The sequence below is a fragment of the Chinchilla lanigera genome, unplaced genomic scaffold (genome assembly GCF_000276665.1).
Source record: "Chinchilla lanigera isolate Chin_1 unplaced genomic scaffold, ChiLan1.0 scaffold00091, whole genome shotgun sequence".
Taxonomy (NCBI): Eukaryota; Metazoa; Chordata; class Mammalia; order Rodentia; family Chinchillidae; genus Chinchilla; species Chinchilla lanigera.
The window spans coordinates 3,451,589-3,470,188 of NW_004955492.1; the positions used below are offsets into that span (position 1 = coordinate 3,451,589).

Consider the following 18,600-nt stretch of genomic DNA (forward strand, 5'->3'; position numbering starts at 1 on the left):
TTTTTGAGACAGGATCTCACTATGTAGTTCAGGCTGGCCTTGATCTCCCTTTGTATCCCAAGCTGGTCTCAAATTCACAATGATCCTCCTGCCTCCACCTCCCAAGTGCTGGGATTACAGGCATGCGCCACCATGCCCAGCTGATTATTTTCAAATGTATATCTGAATCTTGCTTCAGATGTTTCTTTGTTTTTAACTGCTTTTATTTTCAAAATTATACCTGAATTGCTTTGAATCTCACTTCAGATTTTTTTTTTTTTTTTTTTTAAGTACTGGAGATTAAACCCAGGGCTTTATGTGTGCCAGGCAAGCGCTCTACCACTGAGCTACATTCCCATAACATTTTAAACTGTATTTATTTTGAGACAGTTCTACTAAGGCAAGACTCACACAATCATCCTGTTTCAGCCTCCCAAGTATCTTGAGATTAGAGGCATGCACCACAAAGCCCAACTCCACAAAACAATTTCTGATGTATAAAAAGAGAACTCAATAAAAATGATGTTAAGAGTAAGGTAGGTGTGCTGCAAAGGCAGCTTAGTTGTCCAGTGCAAGGCCCTGAGTTCAATCCCTCATACAGGGAAAAAAAAAGAGTGAGGTAGGGCAGTAGCTGTCACTTGGATCTTGAATGTCCTCCTAAGGTCCACATGTTAAAGGCAGTCCCCAAGTTGCCAGTACTGGGAGGTGGTGGAACTTTCACGTACAGGTTGGGCATAGTGAGGGGTTTTTAGGTCACATCCAAGAGGATCTTGAAAGCCCCGACGAACCCTGGCCATAAGGTAAGCAGTTTGCTCTGCCATGTAATCTCCACTACTGCCATCTGGCACATCCTCCACAGGACCAAGCCAATGGGTCCTGAACGGGAACCTCCAAAACTGTGAGCCAAAATTAACCATTTCTCTTTACAGTTATCTGTTATTTTGTTACAGTGACAGAAAGCTGATTAACATGGTACGCATTGAGCTTCTGGATGGGAATGGCTTCCTACATGCAAGTATTTTAGTAAATAATATTTTAAAATGCTCAAAATCTCTGAATTTGTGATTTTATTTCCTCAAGAATTTAAAAAATAATTGGGCATGGTGGTAGCAGGGAGGTCCCGGGAGGTTGAGGCAGGAGGACTACAAATTCAAGCCTACCTTGGGCAACTTGATGAGACCCTGTCTCAGAATTTAAAATAAAATTTAGAATGAAAAAGAGAGAGAGAGAAAGAGAAAGAGAGGGACAGGGAGGGAGGGAGGGAAGGAGGAGGCTGGGGATGTAGTTCAGTGAAAAGACCCTGGAATGGCTGGGCGTGGTGGCACACGCTGTAATCACAGCACTCGGGAGGCTGAAGCAGGAGGATCACTGCAAGTTCGAGGCCAGCCTGGGCTACAAAGTGAGCTCAAGTGAGCTCCAGCCTGAACTGCATAGCAAGACCCTGTCTCAAAAAGACCCTCCCCCCCAAAAAAAGAAAAGACAAGACCTTGGAATCGGCTGGGGATTTAGCTCAGCGGCAAAAGCGCCTACCTGGCAAGCGCAAGGTCGTGAGTTCGGTTCCCGGTACCAGAGAAAAACCAAAAAGACCCTGGAATCAATTCTCAGCACCACCAAAAAAAAAAAAAAAAAAAAAAAATATTCAGTTGTTGAAGGTAGAAAGTAGACTGAGTAGTTTTTCTATTTTTTTTATTCTTGCAATTCCGAGGTCGTGAATTCGATTCGCGACCCTGAAAGAAAAAAACAAAAAAAAAAAAAAAAAAAAAAAAAAAGGGCAAAGGAACAAAGAAGACATAAATCACAGAAAAGGAGATGTTCAATTTTATTTATAGTAGAAAAACACAAAATTACAATGAGTTATAAGTTTTCTACTTGTCCAGATGGCAAAAGCTAAGAAACCTTAATACATGGTATCAGAGAAGATGTAAGAAAATTAGCACTACTGCAAACTTCTTGCTAGTGGAGATACAATTGAGTATAATCTCAACACAGGATAACGCACACTAAGGATAAAAATTTTAAATGCATACATTCTGACTTAGTAATTTCACCTGTAGAAATTTATCCTATAGATGTACTATGCAAACAGACATACTTAAGGATATATAATTTCTACTGTGTGCTTATACACCTTTGTATCTATGGAAAGAGCACATATGCACACACATGCATGTGCACACACTTGCATCTTATATCTGTACAGAGTCTTTCTCAGAAAAGTAGATACACAGAATCTTTCCCAAGACTCCCAAACTGGTTTTCTGGAAAGACAGCTGGATATACAAGATTAGAACAAAGAAGAATACTTACTTTCACTCCATATATTTATGTGTCTTTCAAGTTTACAACTACATCATGCATTTACTACATATACAGATATGTACACATAGTAGTAATATATAAAAATATTTAACTGCATGAGAAAAACATTTTCAAAAGCTAAAAACGCAGCTCTTTTGAAATTTTACTTATTCAACTGGCCTCAGTTAAAAATATTCAAGACTAAAATGGAGCAAATACAGGAAATATATTCAATTTGATAATGGCTACTATCATCTCCCTGCATTACAGGGTTCTTCACAGCCCTCACCCCAGCACTCTCCCTTCTCCCCTTAACTCACCTTAGCATTGGCAGTATCAAAAATGGTCTCAACAAGTAATATATCAACCCCTCCATCCAAAAGTCCTTTGGCCTGCTCATGGTATGCTTCAACAAGCTCATCAAATGCTACAAAAAATAAATCACCACAGCACATCAGTCACCCATACCTTCTGGATATAGGAGATTCAGGTCCGGCACCTATGAACCTTTGCTAATTAAATGAATGAATATGGCAGTAATGGGAGCCAAATAAACTGAACAGCCGAATAAACTGAATAAGCTGCTCCTAAACACTTGACACATGACTTTCCCTTCCCATGTAGGGACCAGGAGTAAAAAGGTATGTAAACTTCTGGAACCATGTGCTTTATGCTCAACATCTTTAAAACGTATCCTTCTTCCTACAGATCATTTTAGTAAGCCAATTAAGAGGTGAGTGTAAAACACATGATTTGAGTACATCACAACCTGCCTCAAAAATCTCACTCTTGCTGGGGATTTAGCTCAGTGGCACAGAGCCTGCCTGGCAAGCGCGAGGTTGTGAGTTTGATTCCCGGTACCAGAAAAAAAAAAAAATCTCACTCTTTCTGGTTAAAGGGGACAGTCATATGGATTTCACTCCTGCCCTTACACGAATGCTGTTGGAGAGGAGGCCTCTCTACCACAAGTCTCAACTAAAAGTGTTCCATCATTCCGAAGTTTTTGTTAAAAGCATCTTGTGTTACCAGGCATGGTGGTGCACACCCATAGTGCCAGCACTCAAGAGGCTGAGCCAGGGGGACTGCTATAAGTGCAAGGCCAGCGTGGACTACATAATGAGTTCAAGGCCAACCTGAACTACACAGTGGGACCCTGCCTCAAAAACAAAACCATCTTGTGTTATTTCCACCTGAGAATTCATCCCTTTCCTCATTTTCTCTCTCAATGAAAAAAGAAAAAGTGCTCAGGTATTCAACAGAAAAACCTAAACAGGAAATTGATGTTTACTGTGTAAGTAAACCTGACTTTATATAATACAGGAACAAGGAGAGGTCAGCTCCCCCACTATCATGTCTAGACCAAAGAAAGCAATAAGCACACAGCAGCCAGGTAAGAGCAACTCTTAATGAAAAAGTATGATATAACAGCATTTAAGTTCTTACCAAAAGCCTACAAACTGTACTTACCTTAAACTGTCATCTACACAACATCCATTACTATATATGGTATTATAACTATTCAGCTCTGACATGTTAATTCTTTTTTATATAGTCTTGATGCTTAGACATTAACCTAATTCCTAGATTTCATCAAATCTCAACAAAGCACATTTACATATACACATTTACATATACATCAATAATCTGATGATATGCTAGTTTATAACACTAGTATGTTTAGATAATTGAGACTGCTTCCTGCTATATTATTACATGGGGATACAGTAGGTTACTTTATAATAGGCCAAGAGCTGGTAACCAAATTTGTTCATCTTCTCACTTTAAAACTCTTCTTCTCACTTCAAAACTTTATTTCAACTGCTTTTATTTCCACCTCTGATAAGAAAGCATGAACACATCACTATGTATACCTATCTATAAGCAATCTGAAATAATAATAGCAACGTTTTATTTAGATGTCTACCATATTCCAGACACTACTATAAACCCTCAGACAAAGTTACAATATCCCTGAGGCAAATCCTGTTATTGGTTCTGTTTTAGAGATTTACAGATTACTGACACACCAAGGCAAGACCCAAATCATATATGATAAATACTCACTGATGTTCCTAAAATCTGGTTTTTCCACAGATGGGGACACAGACAGCGTCTTATTAGTTGGACCCAGAGCTCCGGCCACAAACCTCTTGACTCCTTTGGGAAAAGAAAAACAAGTGTGAAATCCCTAAATAGCCCAATCTCTTTGCTGTGAATCAACAGCCTATCAGACTTTTCCTAGAACACAGGGCTATAACCCTTTGTTGTGGTTTATAAATGTCCCCCCAAAGCCTCATGGATTCATAAGATTAGAGGGGTGCAATACTCATCAGCAGATTAGTCCACTAATGAGTTTATGGCTAAATGTGATGGTAGGAGGTGAAGCCTGGTTGGAGGAGGTGAATCACTGGGGGTGTGGCCTGGAAAGGTGTATTTCTCTACTTCCTCCCTTGATTCCTCTCAGCTTCCGCTGCCACCATGCCATGAGCTGTACCTCCTCTGCCATGCTCCCCTGCCTTGGAGCCAGTGGACTACAGACTAAAACCTCTGCAAACTGTAAGCCAAAATAAACCTTTCTTCCTTACAATTGTGGGTGTCAGGTATTGTGTCTCAGCAACAAGAAAGTAACAAAGACATCTTTTGTACACAACTCTGAAATACAAAAAGCTCTGGAAGCCTAGAATTTTTTCTGAATTCATTGGATGATAAAACTACTTCTAATGAACTAATAAAAGGCTATTTATAGTCTTTCTGCCACTTAGTGGGATGATTCAGATTCTGCTAATACACATTTAGTTTTAGGGGTCTCTCCAGATGTCCTGGGGAAGTCATGCAAAATAAAGGATATGTAAATATTATCACCAAACTAATTCCAAAAAAACCTATAAATTCTCACCTCAAAGTGAGATATCTGACCTCAAAGTGCTTCTATAAATAATCCGTTTCTATCACTACAGTTTTGTCTGGACAAATTCCTTTTTTTTTTTGTCTTTTTTGAGACAGGATTTTGCTGTGCACTTCTGGCTGGCCTTGAACTCACAGTAATCCTTCTGCCTCAGCCTCCCAAGAGTGCTGGGATTACAGGCATGAGCCACCACGCCTGGCTTAGACAAATTCTTTCTCTCCCAATACTTTGGAAGTCTTGCAGGTCCTGAACATAACAATGTGCCTCACAAGGAGCATTCAACCTGACACACACTCTAGTATTGCAGGCCTTTTGCAGAATTAACAACTACAAAGTCTGAAATTCAAGTATGAAGCAGAATCAAGGTGCTTCTAAGATGGCTTCAATTTGTGTTCACATATCACAGAAGCCAAGATCATACTACACGTTACTTTTGGTGATGTTAGTTACTCAATAATGTGGGCTGTGCCTTATAATGGAACTGAAGAAAGTTGCTAACTAGTTGATAACCCTGTGAACAGGTTACAGGCCTAAATATTCTTTAACTTCCCTGAAACTGAGTGATAATATAGGTACAAGAAAAACATCCTTATCTCTCACTGCTTAAGCCAGTTCAATATCCTCTGCCCTGCCTTTCTATTGGAGAAACAGTCTATGGATTTCCATGGATTTAAACATTATCACTAAAGAACAGAATTCCTACAAATTGCTTTAGCCTTCATTAGTATGCTGTGGCTAACTTCTTAACAATTTTGTTGTACACCTTTCCTACTGGCAAAAACTTCACACTTCCAAAATTTAAGGCGTTCCATATATTTCTTCTACTCCTTTCCACTCTCAAAGCCTCCCACCAGCTGGTGCCCAAGTGTTCTGAGCGCAATCAGTCAGGAGGTTAACTGTTTCAAGAGTCACTTTTCAAGTGCCAGCAAGACTGAATCTAATGCCACACTCTTCCATGTGCTGCACAGCTGTCAAGGTCATCAGTCCTGGAAAGAACAAAACGCTCCAAAGGCACTCTCTGCCTACATAGCACAATCATGGTGAGAAGGGCAGCTTTAGAAGAAACAGATCAAACACCTAACAACAGCCAAAACAATAAATCAGTCAGCTGTTAATAATCTGATGATATGCTTCCAAAGGGAGAGAAATCATTTCAGGTCTAAATACACAGGACTAGCTAAAAAGTCAGGCAATTGACACCAGCAGAGTGAAAGGGTAAATCTGGAGCCCAAGCTCCACAGGGATAACATCACTTCAGAGTGATGATGAATGCTTCATTATTTAAAAGCAACAGAAAAATTACCTACAAATAGGTTAAAATACAATATGTGCAGTTGCTCATAAGCCAAAGGTCAGTCATAGAAGTAAAAATTGCAATAAGGATAGTACATAGAGCTAAGAATATCAGAGAAACCAAGCATGCAAGAAAAGAAGAAAAATATCTGTTACCTGTCTGATGTGTTATCTCCTCAGCAGCTTTTCTGGCCACACCTGCAGAGCACTTGTTCATCCAGTAGGCCTAACACATCAACCACTAGCATTAGTTTGTGCTGCTTTTCCTCTACACAATAAGGAATCTGTAACCATCTAATACTCAATTACATTCACCAAGGAAATGTAAAATGAATTAATCTGAGGCTGAGTGAAATCATAGCCAAGTTCTATCAGTTGCCCCAGCCTTGAAAGGCAGCAGAAAATGGCAAGAGTCCTTGGTAATTGCTTTCCTATGATCTTCTCCTAAATCCTGAGCCAGCTGGTAAAAAGGGTAACCTCTGGACAATCTGGCATGTCACAGAATAAGCTGGTACAATTAAATAATACATAAACTAAGAAAGAGTATGGTAATAATGGAAATACAGGCTATAGAAGCAAAACACCTGCATTCCAGGACTGGCTCTGTCACTGCCTGGCCAGGTGGTTCCCACAACTTCCCCTGGCCTTGACTTCCTTCACAATGTACAATGGTTGGTTATCAATCATTCTAAACATTTTCTAGATTATTAACTTCATAAGAATTTGATAAGGAATTATGCATCTTCTTACTAGGAAATGAAATGTGTACATAACACAAAGTGTGGCCTGCAAGTTAAGGATGTTACTGGCTTTTCAGAAACCCTCCCACATACCAGATCAGTGGTCCTAGATTTGTAATTTTCACAATCTCCTCCTCTATAGTCTTATGTGTCATGAAGCCCCACATTAGATAATTAAATAACTGCAATATCCTAAATAAGAACTGGCAAAGTATTGTTCTTTGGCCTAACGTAGTTCCTGCATATTTTTGTAAATAAAGTTTTGCTGCAACATAGTCATGACCGTTTATTTACATCCTGTCTATATGTGCACACAAGCAATGATTATGCCTTTATCAAAAGCCATTGCATAGTAAGTACCATTTTTACTGCTTTACTCTCAGTATAACTTGCCCACAAAAGAAACTAGCTGTAAAATGAATGGGTTACTGTGCTTAAAACCAGAGGAGATTCAAACCATTATCTGCCTCTTACCACTAATAACAGCTAATGAGGCATTAGCTTGACTGCTGCTTCAAGGTGACTTTCCTACTGGCAACTACCAATGCAGCAAATGCTCATAAGCATCTTAGATACAAGGTAACATGTAATTCTTACCAAGTGTTCAAGGCCATAGTCAGCTTGGGCAATACTGGTGCTACTGAAAGTATTTGTTTCAATGATATCTGCCCCAGCCAGCAAGTAGTCCTGCAACAAGAGATAAGAATATCAATTCTTGTAAGTTTAGAATTCCTGTCCACTAACAATAAACATGTCCTTTCATCATCACCATCACCATCACCAACCACCTTCAGACCACTCACTGAGGGTAAAGCACTGCACTAGAGCCAAGACACAGGAACGTGTAAGGACCTCACAGAAAGGCAAGAGGCTTACCAAACAAACTTAAATTCAGTCAAGTCCCTTAAACTCTCAATTGCAGTATCCTCATCTTAAAGTACTAATAATCCCCTTCTGAAAACAATGTGGCTCTTTGGTAAGTATCAGATACATCTTGGGCACTCCACAAATAGCATATCTGTTTCTGTACCTTTCTCCCTGCTGCAGTACAACTTGATCCATACTGCAAACTGCACCATCTCTGAGATCTCAAATGCCGACCAGGTTTTTTTTTCAGTCCATGTCTCTTAGTCCCTCTCACTCACATTTGCACCCTTACTAGAATTCTAAGGAGTTTAATGCCCTACTGGTCTCCTGCTGGAAACCTATCTTCCTGCTTTCACTCTTGGGACATCATCTCAACTTCACTCTGACTAATACCCTATTATCTCTCAAGCCCATTGATTTTCTAACAGTGAGTAAACTCAACCATTCCTAAACTGATTTCTTTTTCTAAAGAGCTAGAAAATTAAAACTACCATCTGTTCTGTGTGTGTATTTATTTACCTAACTAATCTCCTTATTCCTAGGCATAAAAGTGGTTTTCAGGTTTTTTTGATCTTTTTTAAAAAATTAAATTTTAATTAATTCATTCTTATAAAACATTCTTATAAAAACTCATAGATAAACACATTTACAACACTAAGTCACAAAGATCCTAAATATTATCAATAAGAAGACAGCTAAATAAATTACATATTTATATTCTTACATGCTATATGATAGCTAAAAAAACTTTGTGTATACCTACATATACTGACACATTAAGATCTTCCAGAGTAATGAGTAAAACAACAAAATATGTAAAGCATGACACCATTAAAAGTAAAACATATACATGCACAAATAGTACTATGAGTTTTCCAGGTAAGTACATACACATATGCATATATAAACATAACAAAAGGATGTAGAAAAGCACACACCACTTAATAGTGGGTATCTATGGGGAAAAAAATAGCACTTTCAAATGGAAATTTATTCTTATCTATGAGTTTTTATAAGAATGTTTTATAAGAATGAATTAATTAAAATTTAATTTTTTAAAAAAGATCAAAAAAACCTGAAAACCACTTTTATGCCTAGGAATAAGGAGATTAGTTAGGTAAATAATACACACACAGAACAGATAATAAAGTTATAAAACTAAGTTTGCAAACATTTAATGCTCATGAAAAAAGTTTAAAAATGCAAATCATGAAACAATATAAACCCAATTTAATTTTTACTTTTCCACCCTTAGATTTTTAAAGTATAAACTAAAATATGTGAATGGTAGTTATGTCTTGGGACTTTACATTGGTCAGGAGTCCCCTTTCTAGTTCACAGAAAGCCATCTTCTGTGTCCTCAAATGATAGAAGGAAGGGGTAAACAAGCTGCTATAGGTCTCTTTTACAAGGGTATATCCTAATTCCACCAAACCAAGTATTAGGATTTACCCTATGAATCTGAGGGACACACAAACATTTAGGTCATAGTAATGCCCTTAAAAGAGACACAAGACCTTGCTTCCTCTTTCTGCTCTCCACCATGTGAGGACTGAAGATAATGCCTGAAAGATGGTGAACTGGAAGAATGCCCAGAGCAGACAAGGTTTGTTGCCATCCTGACCATAGACTGCCCACTCTTAAGAACTGTAAGGAAGATGTTGTTTAAGCTACCTAGTCTATGATAATGTTACAGCAGCCCAAAACAATGAAGATATCACCTTTTGGTATTTCTTCACAAGGGCTATTACTATAACTTAATAAGACAGTAAACATGAAGTCTCTAACTCTGCCCTGGATTTTGTGGGTTTTGTTAACATTTCATGCCTCAGAGTCAGGAAAAATTACCTTGCTCATCTGATTATCCCAAATGCCCAACAATGCCCAACACAGTGCATGGCTTTTATTTAGTGTCCACCATCCATGGCTTTCTGAATAAATCACTTCCTTCTTTAATAATAAATTATTTCTTTCTGATTCTTTCCTCATTGTGCCAACACATAGCACAGTGGTCTGACATTAGTATAAGAAACAGCTTGAATGAATGTATAAGAACCTGGAAATAACTTACCTTATGAATTTGGTAAATGATATCAGGTTGAGTTATACTTAAAATGTCATTGTTTCCTTTCAGTGGCCTGGCATGATCTTTAAACTCTTGACCTTGAAAGCTTTCTTCACTCAGCTTGTACCGCTGGATCATAGTTCCCATCCCTCCATCTAGCACCATAATTCTCTTCTGCAGAATGGCTTCTATCTCATCCTGAAGAGTCTTCTTCCTATCTCCTTTAAATAAAAATTGTACTTTAGAGCCAGGCATGATGGCACATGCTGATAATCCCAGCACTCAGGATACTGAAGAGAGAGGATCACTGTGAGTTGACAGCCAGCATGGGCTACATGGTAAGTTCAAGGCCAGCTTGAACTACACAATGAAACTCTGTCTCAAAAAAATAAAGAGGAGTTAGTGAAAAAGATGTGTAGAGGGGGTATTTAGAGTAATTTATAATAATTCACAATAAGGAATAAGTAGAACTCAAAAAAGATGCGCCTATTACTCTATAACATTAGAAAAAATGCTACCCCAAAACGTCATTAATCCTAACAATAAAAATATAACACTTTATACAAAGCACAAAATCAGCAGTATAGCACCAACCAACATAAAAGCAGGCTTCGCCAGTCCTATTTCAGACAGGAGGAAAACAGGGAGCAGTGAGCAACACAAGCCTAGGCCAGGCTGCTGGAGAAAGTCCTCAGGACCTTTCCTTATTAATTCTATGAGATGCTTCCTTAACAGGGAGACTTAGCATGGATAATTGAAAACCACCAAAGATTCCAAACTGACATTTAAAGTGTGAGCTTTTACTAGCACCTCCCCCACCTACTGCCAAAATTAATAATGGCCTGCAAACTCATTTATTTTACTGTTTTCCTCATTTACCTGTGCTTCATCTATGAAATAACAACTGGCAAACACTCTCAAATTCACAACTCTCCCCTTGCTTCTTAATTTCCAATCCCTGGCCCTGAAAAAGCTCCAATTCCCACCCACCTCTAATCTTACTTTCTGGTTTCTAAAAATGCCTGGGAAATTACAAACTATGCTGACCTGAGTCTCTCCATAACGTTGAGTCTCTTTGGTTCATCTTTCCCTGACTTCCCACTATCTGCTGTCCGAACCTCTGCTTTCTTTTCACAGCACGTCCTTCCTATCCTCCTCACTTTACACATGTTCTGACCTAGTCTTATACAAAGATCTTCAGTTGCAAGCTCCTCAAATTTACCCCTTCTCTTCCTCAAAATCATCTTGCAGCTTGAGTCACTCCATTTCCTTCTCTCTGCACATGATCACCACCACACTGACATCTCCCACTGCTCTCGCATCTACCTTCCAACCTTCGAAAGTAGTAACTGTATCTACTTTCTAGATGTGGCAAAAATGCCTGGTCCCAGTCTTCGACCCAAATTTCAAGCTGTGCATCTGATAATGCCACCTAGCCATACTCACCTGCTTTTTTTTTTTTTTTCTTTTTTTGGTTTTTTCCAGTACCAGGAACTGAACTCATGACCTTGTGCTTGCCAGGCAGGCACTGTGCCGCTGAGCTAAATCCCCAGCCCCTCACCTGCTTTTTAATCTAATATTCAAAACCAAATTTGCTATACTGCCTAACCTCCCTAATTTTGTGAACAGTAAGGTCCTTTCCAGAAGCCTTCAAATCTCAGTATTATCTGCCTCTTTCTTCTCGCTGATAAGCAACATCTACTGAAATCCCAAGGCCTACAGATTTGGCCTCCAAAATGCCATTCCCCTTGGTCCCATGTTCCATCCCCAGTGCCAACCCCTTTTCTTCAAGCCCTCACTGCACATGCCCGCCAGCGCAAATCCTCTCTGAGGTTCAGTCTGCATGCATGCAAATGGGATCATACTGTGTATGTGGAGTTGCTTTATAAATTATCAACTATTGCACAAAGGTTCTTACCTTTACCTTTAAAGGTTCTTACCTTTACGGTTATCTTTACCATACCTGGTCACTTTACTCTAATTCATCCTATGCATCGTTACTAGATTAATCTTCTAAGAGTTTTGTTTGTTTGGGCAATACTGGCGATAGGCCCCAGGGCCTTCCTAATGAGTTACATTCTTAGCTATGTATGTGTGTATGTATGTATGTGTATGTGTGTGTGTGTGTATGTGTGTGTGTGTGTGTGTGTGTGTATCAAATTCATAATCCTCCTGCCTCTCAAAGTGTTGAGATTACAGCCATGTACTACCACAAGCAACACCAAGAGAATGTTTTTAAACAACTTGGTTCCCCCCTGCTCTGTAGAGACCTTCAACGGTTTAAAACAAGTCATTAAAAAAAAACCCACAATGACATCAACCTGTCTTGTCAACTTTTCCTTCTATGTTCCCTAAAGGGAACAAAGCTCAAATTAAATGGAGCTGGTTCTAAGCTATTCCTTGGAGGAAAAGACTGTAGACCAACTTATCTCTGTCGCTGCCAACACCAAGAACAGTATCTGACACCTAAATGTTCAATAAATATTTCCTTAATTGAAATGACAAAATAAGAGGTAAAACAAGAAAAAGAGGCAAAGATCACTTAAAACCCAAACCGCTAATGTAAGAATATTTACTAGCTAGCATTGGGCCCACACTTCCAACCCCCCTTGTATTACTGTCTAGAGTCTCTCAAGCACACAATAGAGGCACAGGGGCTAAGTGGTGGACACAGAATTATTCTCAGTGACTCACTCTAAACACACTTCAAGGGAGGCTCTCTGGTAACCTGTAAGGAAAACCCAAGTTCTGGTTTCTTTCCCAAAGTATACTATGTTTCTTTCAGGGTATTCTATTCCTTTCCAAAGCCAGCTCATTGGCTGTGTTTATTGAGCTTGCAGGTGTGAGAATAGATTTCCTGACAAATGAACAAAGTTAAGAGCCAGTAACTAAGCCCAGCATTGTGGCACACACCTGTAATCCCAGCACTCTGAGAGGCTGAGCCAGGATTGCAAGTTCAAGCCCAGCCTGGGCAACTTAGCAAGACCCTCTCTAAAAATAAAAACTACAAAGTAGACTAGGGACATAGTTCAATAAAAAGGCCTTATGCTCAACCCACAGTACTGCAGAAAAAAAAACCCAGTAGTACTTCAAGTACAAAGGAAATCATTTCTTGGAAAATATGGACAAAAAGGGCATGGCTGAATAGGGCATGTCTAATAAACAGTCTAGCAGTAATCAGGCAAGGAATGGTCCAGTCATTTCTAACTACAGTCAAAGCAAATTTAGATGAGGCAACAATTTGGACACCCCACAATGTGAATCCTCTCAGCTAGTAAACAGAGTTTTACACAATTAGCTAAACATGAAAGGTGAGAAAAGCTAAGAAATCTGGGTTTTCATCTCAGCTCCGCTAAGTAGGGGGGTTTTAGATAATTCTCTGGTTTCAGCAAAAGAGAAAAACATCAACCCAGGCATGACTGAATATCTTTTAAAAGCATAGATTAATGTTTGTAATCCCAGAACTTGAGAGGCTGAGGAGGGGGATAGCTGCGAATTCTAGGTCACCTTGGGCTACATAATGAGATCCTGTCGCAAAAGTAAAAAGAGAGAAATAGTAGAATTTTGACAATAAAGTGAGACCGTGTGTTACGAGTTGGACCTCTCAAGTCACAGTTATAAATGAGACACAGGTGCTTGACACACAGTACACATCTGGTAAATGTTAGCTACTTCTATTTCACTGTTATTGTCATATACTTAGGATTAGAACTGTAAAGACTGTGTTCTACGTACCACAAAGTCCAGTGAGCAGGGGAAACAGCCTACATATAAAGCTGAAAGCTCTCAGCCTCACTCATGCTAGGACAGGAACGGCACATCTGCAGGTTTGGAAATAAACATCAATCTGGCATGAAGAAGATAACACTTAGTGAAAACAAAAGGAGATCATTCAAATGAGGAATGAGGAAAGGGAGGAAATGAGGACTGAAAGCTTTAACCTATAGTATGTCCAACTCAATTCTTTTCTCCTTAAAACCATTTGGCTGTAATTCACCCTGAAATGAGATCATGTGAGCTTGTGACTGACTCATAAGAATAATGAGGACGCAAGATTGTGGTAGTGGGGAAGTAAGTCATACATGTGAAATTTCATTTTTAAAAGATATTCAAAATTTTCTAGAAAAAAATGCAATCTCTCACAGAAAATGAAACACATCCTTTGGCATCAACCATATGGTCAATCATTCATCAATTATCTTACTACTTACATGTCTTTTTTTTTCTTCTATCTCTTCCACTGAACAAGTAAACACATTTAATAAATCTGACCATGGAAGAGTACCTCAGCGGCTCTTCCCATTTTCATAAAAAGTCTTAGTACTTTTCCATAGGACTCCTGCTGTACTGATTTCTCAATCTAGAAATATAAACTTTGTTTTCAGTCTTTAAGGTAGTTTATTACCATAAAACAAGCCTGCCTCCATATACATAAATGCCACAGTCTTATTTTTTGAGTCACCATAAAAGCAAGAGATCAAAGACTTCAGAAAATTCTAAGCAGAATATCTGATATTTTTCCTTAGAAAGCTGCCAAATTTATTCTATAATTTATGTGGAAGACCTGTATGATTTTGAATAGGAAGGAACTTAAATCTCAAAAGTCGCGTGTGCACGTGCATGCACGCACGCGCGCACACACACACACACAGAGTTCAGAGATTGAGACTTTTCCCCTAGGCAGGGAATTGAACCCAAGGCCTTGAATGTGCTAAGCAAAGGCTCAACCACTGAGCTATATCCCCAACTCCCCATTTTTCTTTAAAGATGAATCTGATAAAATAAAAACTAAAGATTTCTTTGAATGAAGGTCACCGGAGACAAAAACAATAAATGATAAAATGATAGCTTGGGGAAAATTTTATAATGTCAAGGTCAGTCTGAACTACACACCAAGACCCTATCTCAAAAAACTAAAACAGGGCCAGGGATATAGCTCAGCAGCTTAAGCACTTGCCTAGCAAGCCTGAGGTCATGAGTTTGATTCCTGGTATCAAAAAAAAAAAACTAAAACAAACAAAAAAAAAAAATTAAAAGGGACATCTAGATATTCATACAGGAAACTTCTACAAAACAAGAAACCAAACAGAAAAATGAGCAAAAGATATAAATAGTCAAGGGAGGGAGAAACTAAATAGCCAGCAAAAGTACGAAGAGATGCTTAAACTCATTAGCTATCAGAGAGATATGAATTTGCCAGGCGTGGTGGTGAATGCCTGTAATCTCAGCACTCGCGAGGTTGAGGCAGGAGGATCATTGCGAGCTCAACACCAGCCTGGGCTACAAAGTGAGCTCGAGGCCAGCCTGAACTATATAGCAAGACCCTGTCTCAAAACGACTAAATAAATAAATAAACAAACAAACAAACAAACCTTCAACTGTGCTTGCTGGAATACAGGTATAGCCATTCTGGACAGCAGCTTAGCAAAACTCAATAAAATTAAGTACACAGAAAATCAGTGCAGGGCACAGTGGTGCGTGCCTGTACAATAATCTCAGTTATACAGAAGGCTGCAGCAAGAGAATCACAAATTTAAAGCCAACCTGGGCAACGTGACGAGATCTTGTCTCAAAACAGAAAATAAAAAGGGCTAGGGATATAGCTCAGTGTAAAGTGTCATCATTCCCCCCAAATAAATAAATAAATGTCACAGAGTGGGAGGGAGAAGGGGAAGAAGTGGGGAGGGGAGAAGGGAGACAAGGGGAAGAAAAGGGGAGGTAAGAAGAAGGGAGAAACTGACAGGACAAGATAGGAAAAAAAGGAAACCCAGCAATTTTACTTCTGGGTAATTTTCCAAGGAAAGTCTCTTACAAGTTCCTAAGAGAACACAAACAGGCTATTTGTAGGAATGACAAGTAGGAAGCAACCTAAGGCTAAGTAAAAGGATAGAATTTTGAATGAAAAAGTCAGAAATGATTAGTTACCAAGATACCATTTATGCAAATTAAAAATATGTACACAGGCTACAGTTTATGAGGTAACATACAAATATACGTATATATGTAAAATAGGCTGCCTATGGAAGCAAGAGAATTGTGCATAAGAATTACATATTAAAAAGGAACACAAAACATGAGTGTGGATGGTAGGAATGGAATACAAAACTTCTCTGCAACTAAGATCCTTAAAAATACATCACCCACCTCCTTATTTTTCCTTTAAGAAACAATATAAGACTTCTCACTTAGAGAAACTGAGAAGTTTTCCTCCAGAAGATCTGGTGTAAGTGTCCATTGTTCTTACCCTTCTGTATGCCCTCCAGCTTTTCCAGTGGAAGGTTATTTTCACTGGCTTCTAATTGCTATTCTAATTATTTACCATCAGAACCTCCTCAGAAGGGTAGGTCCCCAGGACAATTATGCTTTCCTTTTGTAGAGTAGGCATTTACTGAAATATTGCTCTTTTGTGAAGACCAACCTCAGTCCTAAAAATAACATATCGCATTAAGTCCATTAGTTCTAAAACATTTTATACACTTTACTACTGACTAGTGATGTCCTAACTAGAATGGATTCTTTCAAATATATTTCATAAAATACAGGAATCATAGTATTGCAGTTCCCCACTTAACTGATTAGTTCTCTGACTCAGAAATAGTTTTATAAATGTGTGTGTAATGGTTGATACATTGTGTCAACTTGAGAAGTTGAGAAGTTTAAATATCCTCATCCTATGCAAGAGGAAGGCACGGAGACTGTGTGAGTATCACACATCCCCAGGATGGAGGGTAGCTTGCTTACAATATAAGTGAGGAAAAGAGGCTTGTTTTCTCCCCTTTTGCTCTAGCTGTTTTTGTTGTCTTCTGCCACCTTGAAGTGTTACCCCTGTGCCATACCACCCTGCCTTGGAGCCAGCTGACTACAGACTGGAACCTCCACAAACTGTGAGCTAATTAAACCTTTCCTTACTTAATTTTGGGTGTCAGATATTTTGTCTCAGCAACAAGAGAAAAGTAATCAAGACAGAATTTGATACCAGAGAAGTGGAGTCAGTGCTGTGACTATACCTGATCAGGTGGTTCAAGAGCCTTTAAGAATGGCTTGTGGGAAGAATTTGGAAAGATTTGGCGATGTTGCCTAAAGAGTAGAGCTGGAATGCCTTAGGCTGTTCTGTAAGGGAGATTCTGGTCAGAGCTCAGAAGACAAGAAGGCTGATAGAAATCCTGCTGTAAAGACTGGGCTAGGGAGGTTTATGCTCAGAAGGAAGACTGCATTGGTTGTTGGACTCCAGATGATGGGTGTTATGGCTTGGCAGAAAGTTTGTCTGCACTTTGCTCATGTCCAGAGACTTTGTTTGAGACTAAGATTAAGTGTGGTGGACCAATTAATCTGGCAAAGAAATTTCAAGGCAGTCAAATGTTGAGGCTGTGGCATGGCTGCTACTGGGGGTTTTCAACCAGATTTATGTTGAGAATCAAGAGCAAAGAGTCCAGCAGGATGATTTAAAATGTTGTGAGTTTGGCCAGAAAGGAAGCTCCAATAAAGGTATGAACTGCAAAGACTGAACTGAGGAGATCTCCACTACTGAGAAGGAACAGGAGAATAGAAAAGATGGCCTGAAGGCATCACAAGAAGCAGCAAGTCTCCACCATTTGCAGCCTCAAAACTGCAAAAGTGAAAGACTGCTTTGAGGAGAAAGCCGCAGAACATCATGTTCCAGAATGGCGGCAGCACAGAAAATTTGTTCCTCAGAATTGAATTCAGAGTGCCCAGCGATCCAGGCACACGACCCCTACAGCTAAGAGAGACAAAAGCCTGGCTACTCCTCCAGCTGGCAGCAGACCTTCGCATCATCCATGTGGCACTGGTTTTAGGTGCATGGAGAATGCAAGAGTTGTGAGAGGTTAAGAGGGCTTCCACTCCAATTTCAGAAGGCCTGGGAGGCTAGGCAGTGTGCCCCGGAGAAGGTAGTGTGTGAAGCTGTGAGGGTGATGCCAGAAGTGCAATGGAAACCCCAGAAGTTTAAAAAAGCCAGGAAAGTGGATCATCTAGGAAACCTGAAAGGAGGGCACACAAAGGGCCTAAGAGAGAAGCCATGAATGGGAGCTATAACCACCAGAAGTGCCATAGGGGTGGAGCCATGCAAGCTCTTTGGAGGTCACAGTGTGCCATAGATTGCTTCAGATGCTAGACATGGAACTTGGGACGTAACGTTTGCCCTGCTGGATTTTGGACTTGCTTTGGTCCCAATCCTTTGCATTCCTGTTTGTAACTTTTGGAATGAAAATGTTCACCTGTGCCATTGAATGTTGGAAGTGTTTAACTTTGTTTTCATTTGTACAGGGGCTTGCAGCTAAGTTTGCCTTACATCTGGCAGCAGACTTGGGACTTGGACTTTTCAGCAATGCTGAAATTGTTAGGATTTTGGCAATGCTTAGAGATGGACTAACTGCCTTTTGCTTAAAGGGATGTGCATGAGTCTTGTAGGGGGCAGAATGTTATGGCTCTAATGT

The 18,600-nt window shown here is 39.5% G+C and overlaps 1 protein-coding gene across 2 annotated transcripts in view; it reads right to left on the minus strand.

The window, feature by feature from the left end:
* The window catches only part of Mtr (5-methyltetrahydrofolate-homocysteine methyltransferase), a 101,259-nt gene that overhangs the window by 78,674 nt on the left and 3,985 nt on the right, over positions 1-18,600 (minus strand). Inside the window, exons 2-7 of one of the 2 annotated variants that reach the window (XM_005404927.2) lie at positions 13,883-13,968; positions 10,154-10,368; positions 7,813-7,902; positions 6,632-6,701; positions 4,342-4,434; positions 2,598-2,704 (exon numbers count right to left, since the gene is read on the minus strand). In XM_005404927.2, coding sequence (XP_005404984.1) covers positions 2,598-2,704; positions 4,342-4,434; positions 6,632-6,701; positions 7,813-7,902; positions 10,154-10,312 — 519 coding nt within the window. In that variant the 5' untranslated portion in view covers positions 10,313-10,368; positions 13,883-13,968. The remainder of the gene's footprint in view (positions 1-2,597; positions 2,705-4,341; positions 4,435-6,631; positions 6,702-7,812; positions 7,903-10,153; positions 10,369-13,882; positions 13,969-18,600) is intronic. The other variant, XM_005404926.2, reaches the window with a different exon arrangement.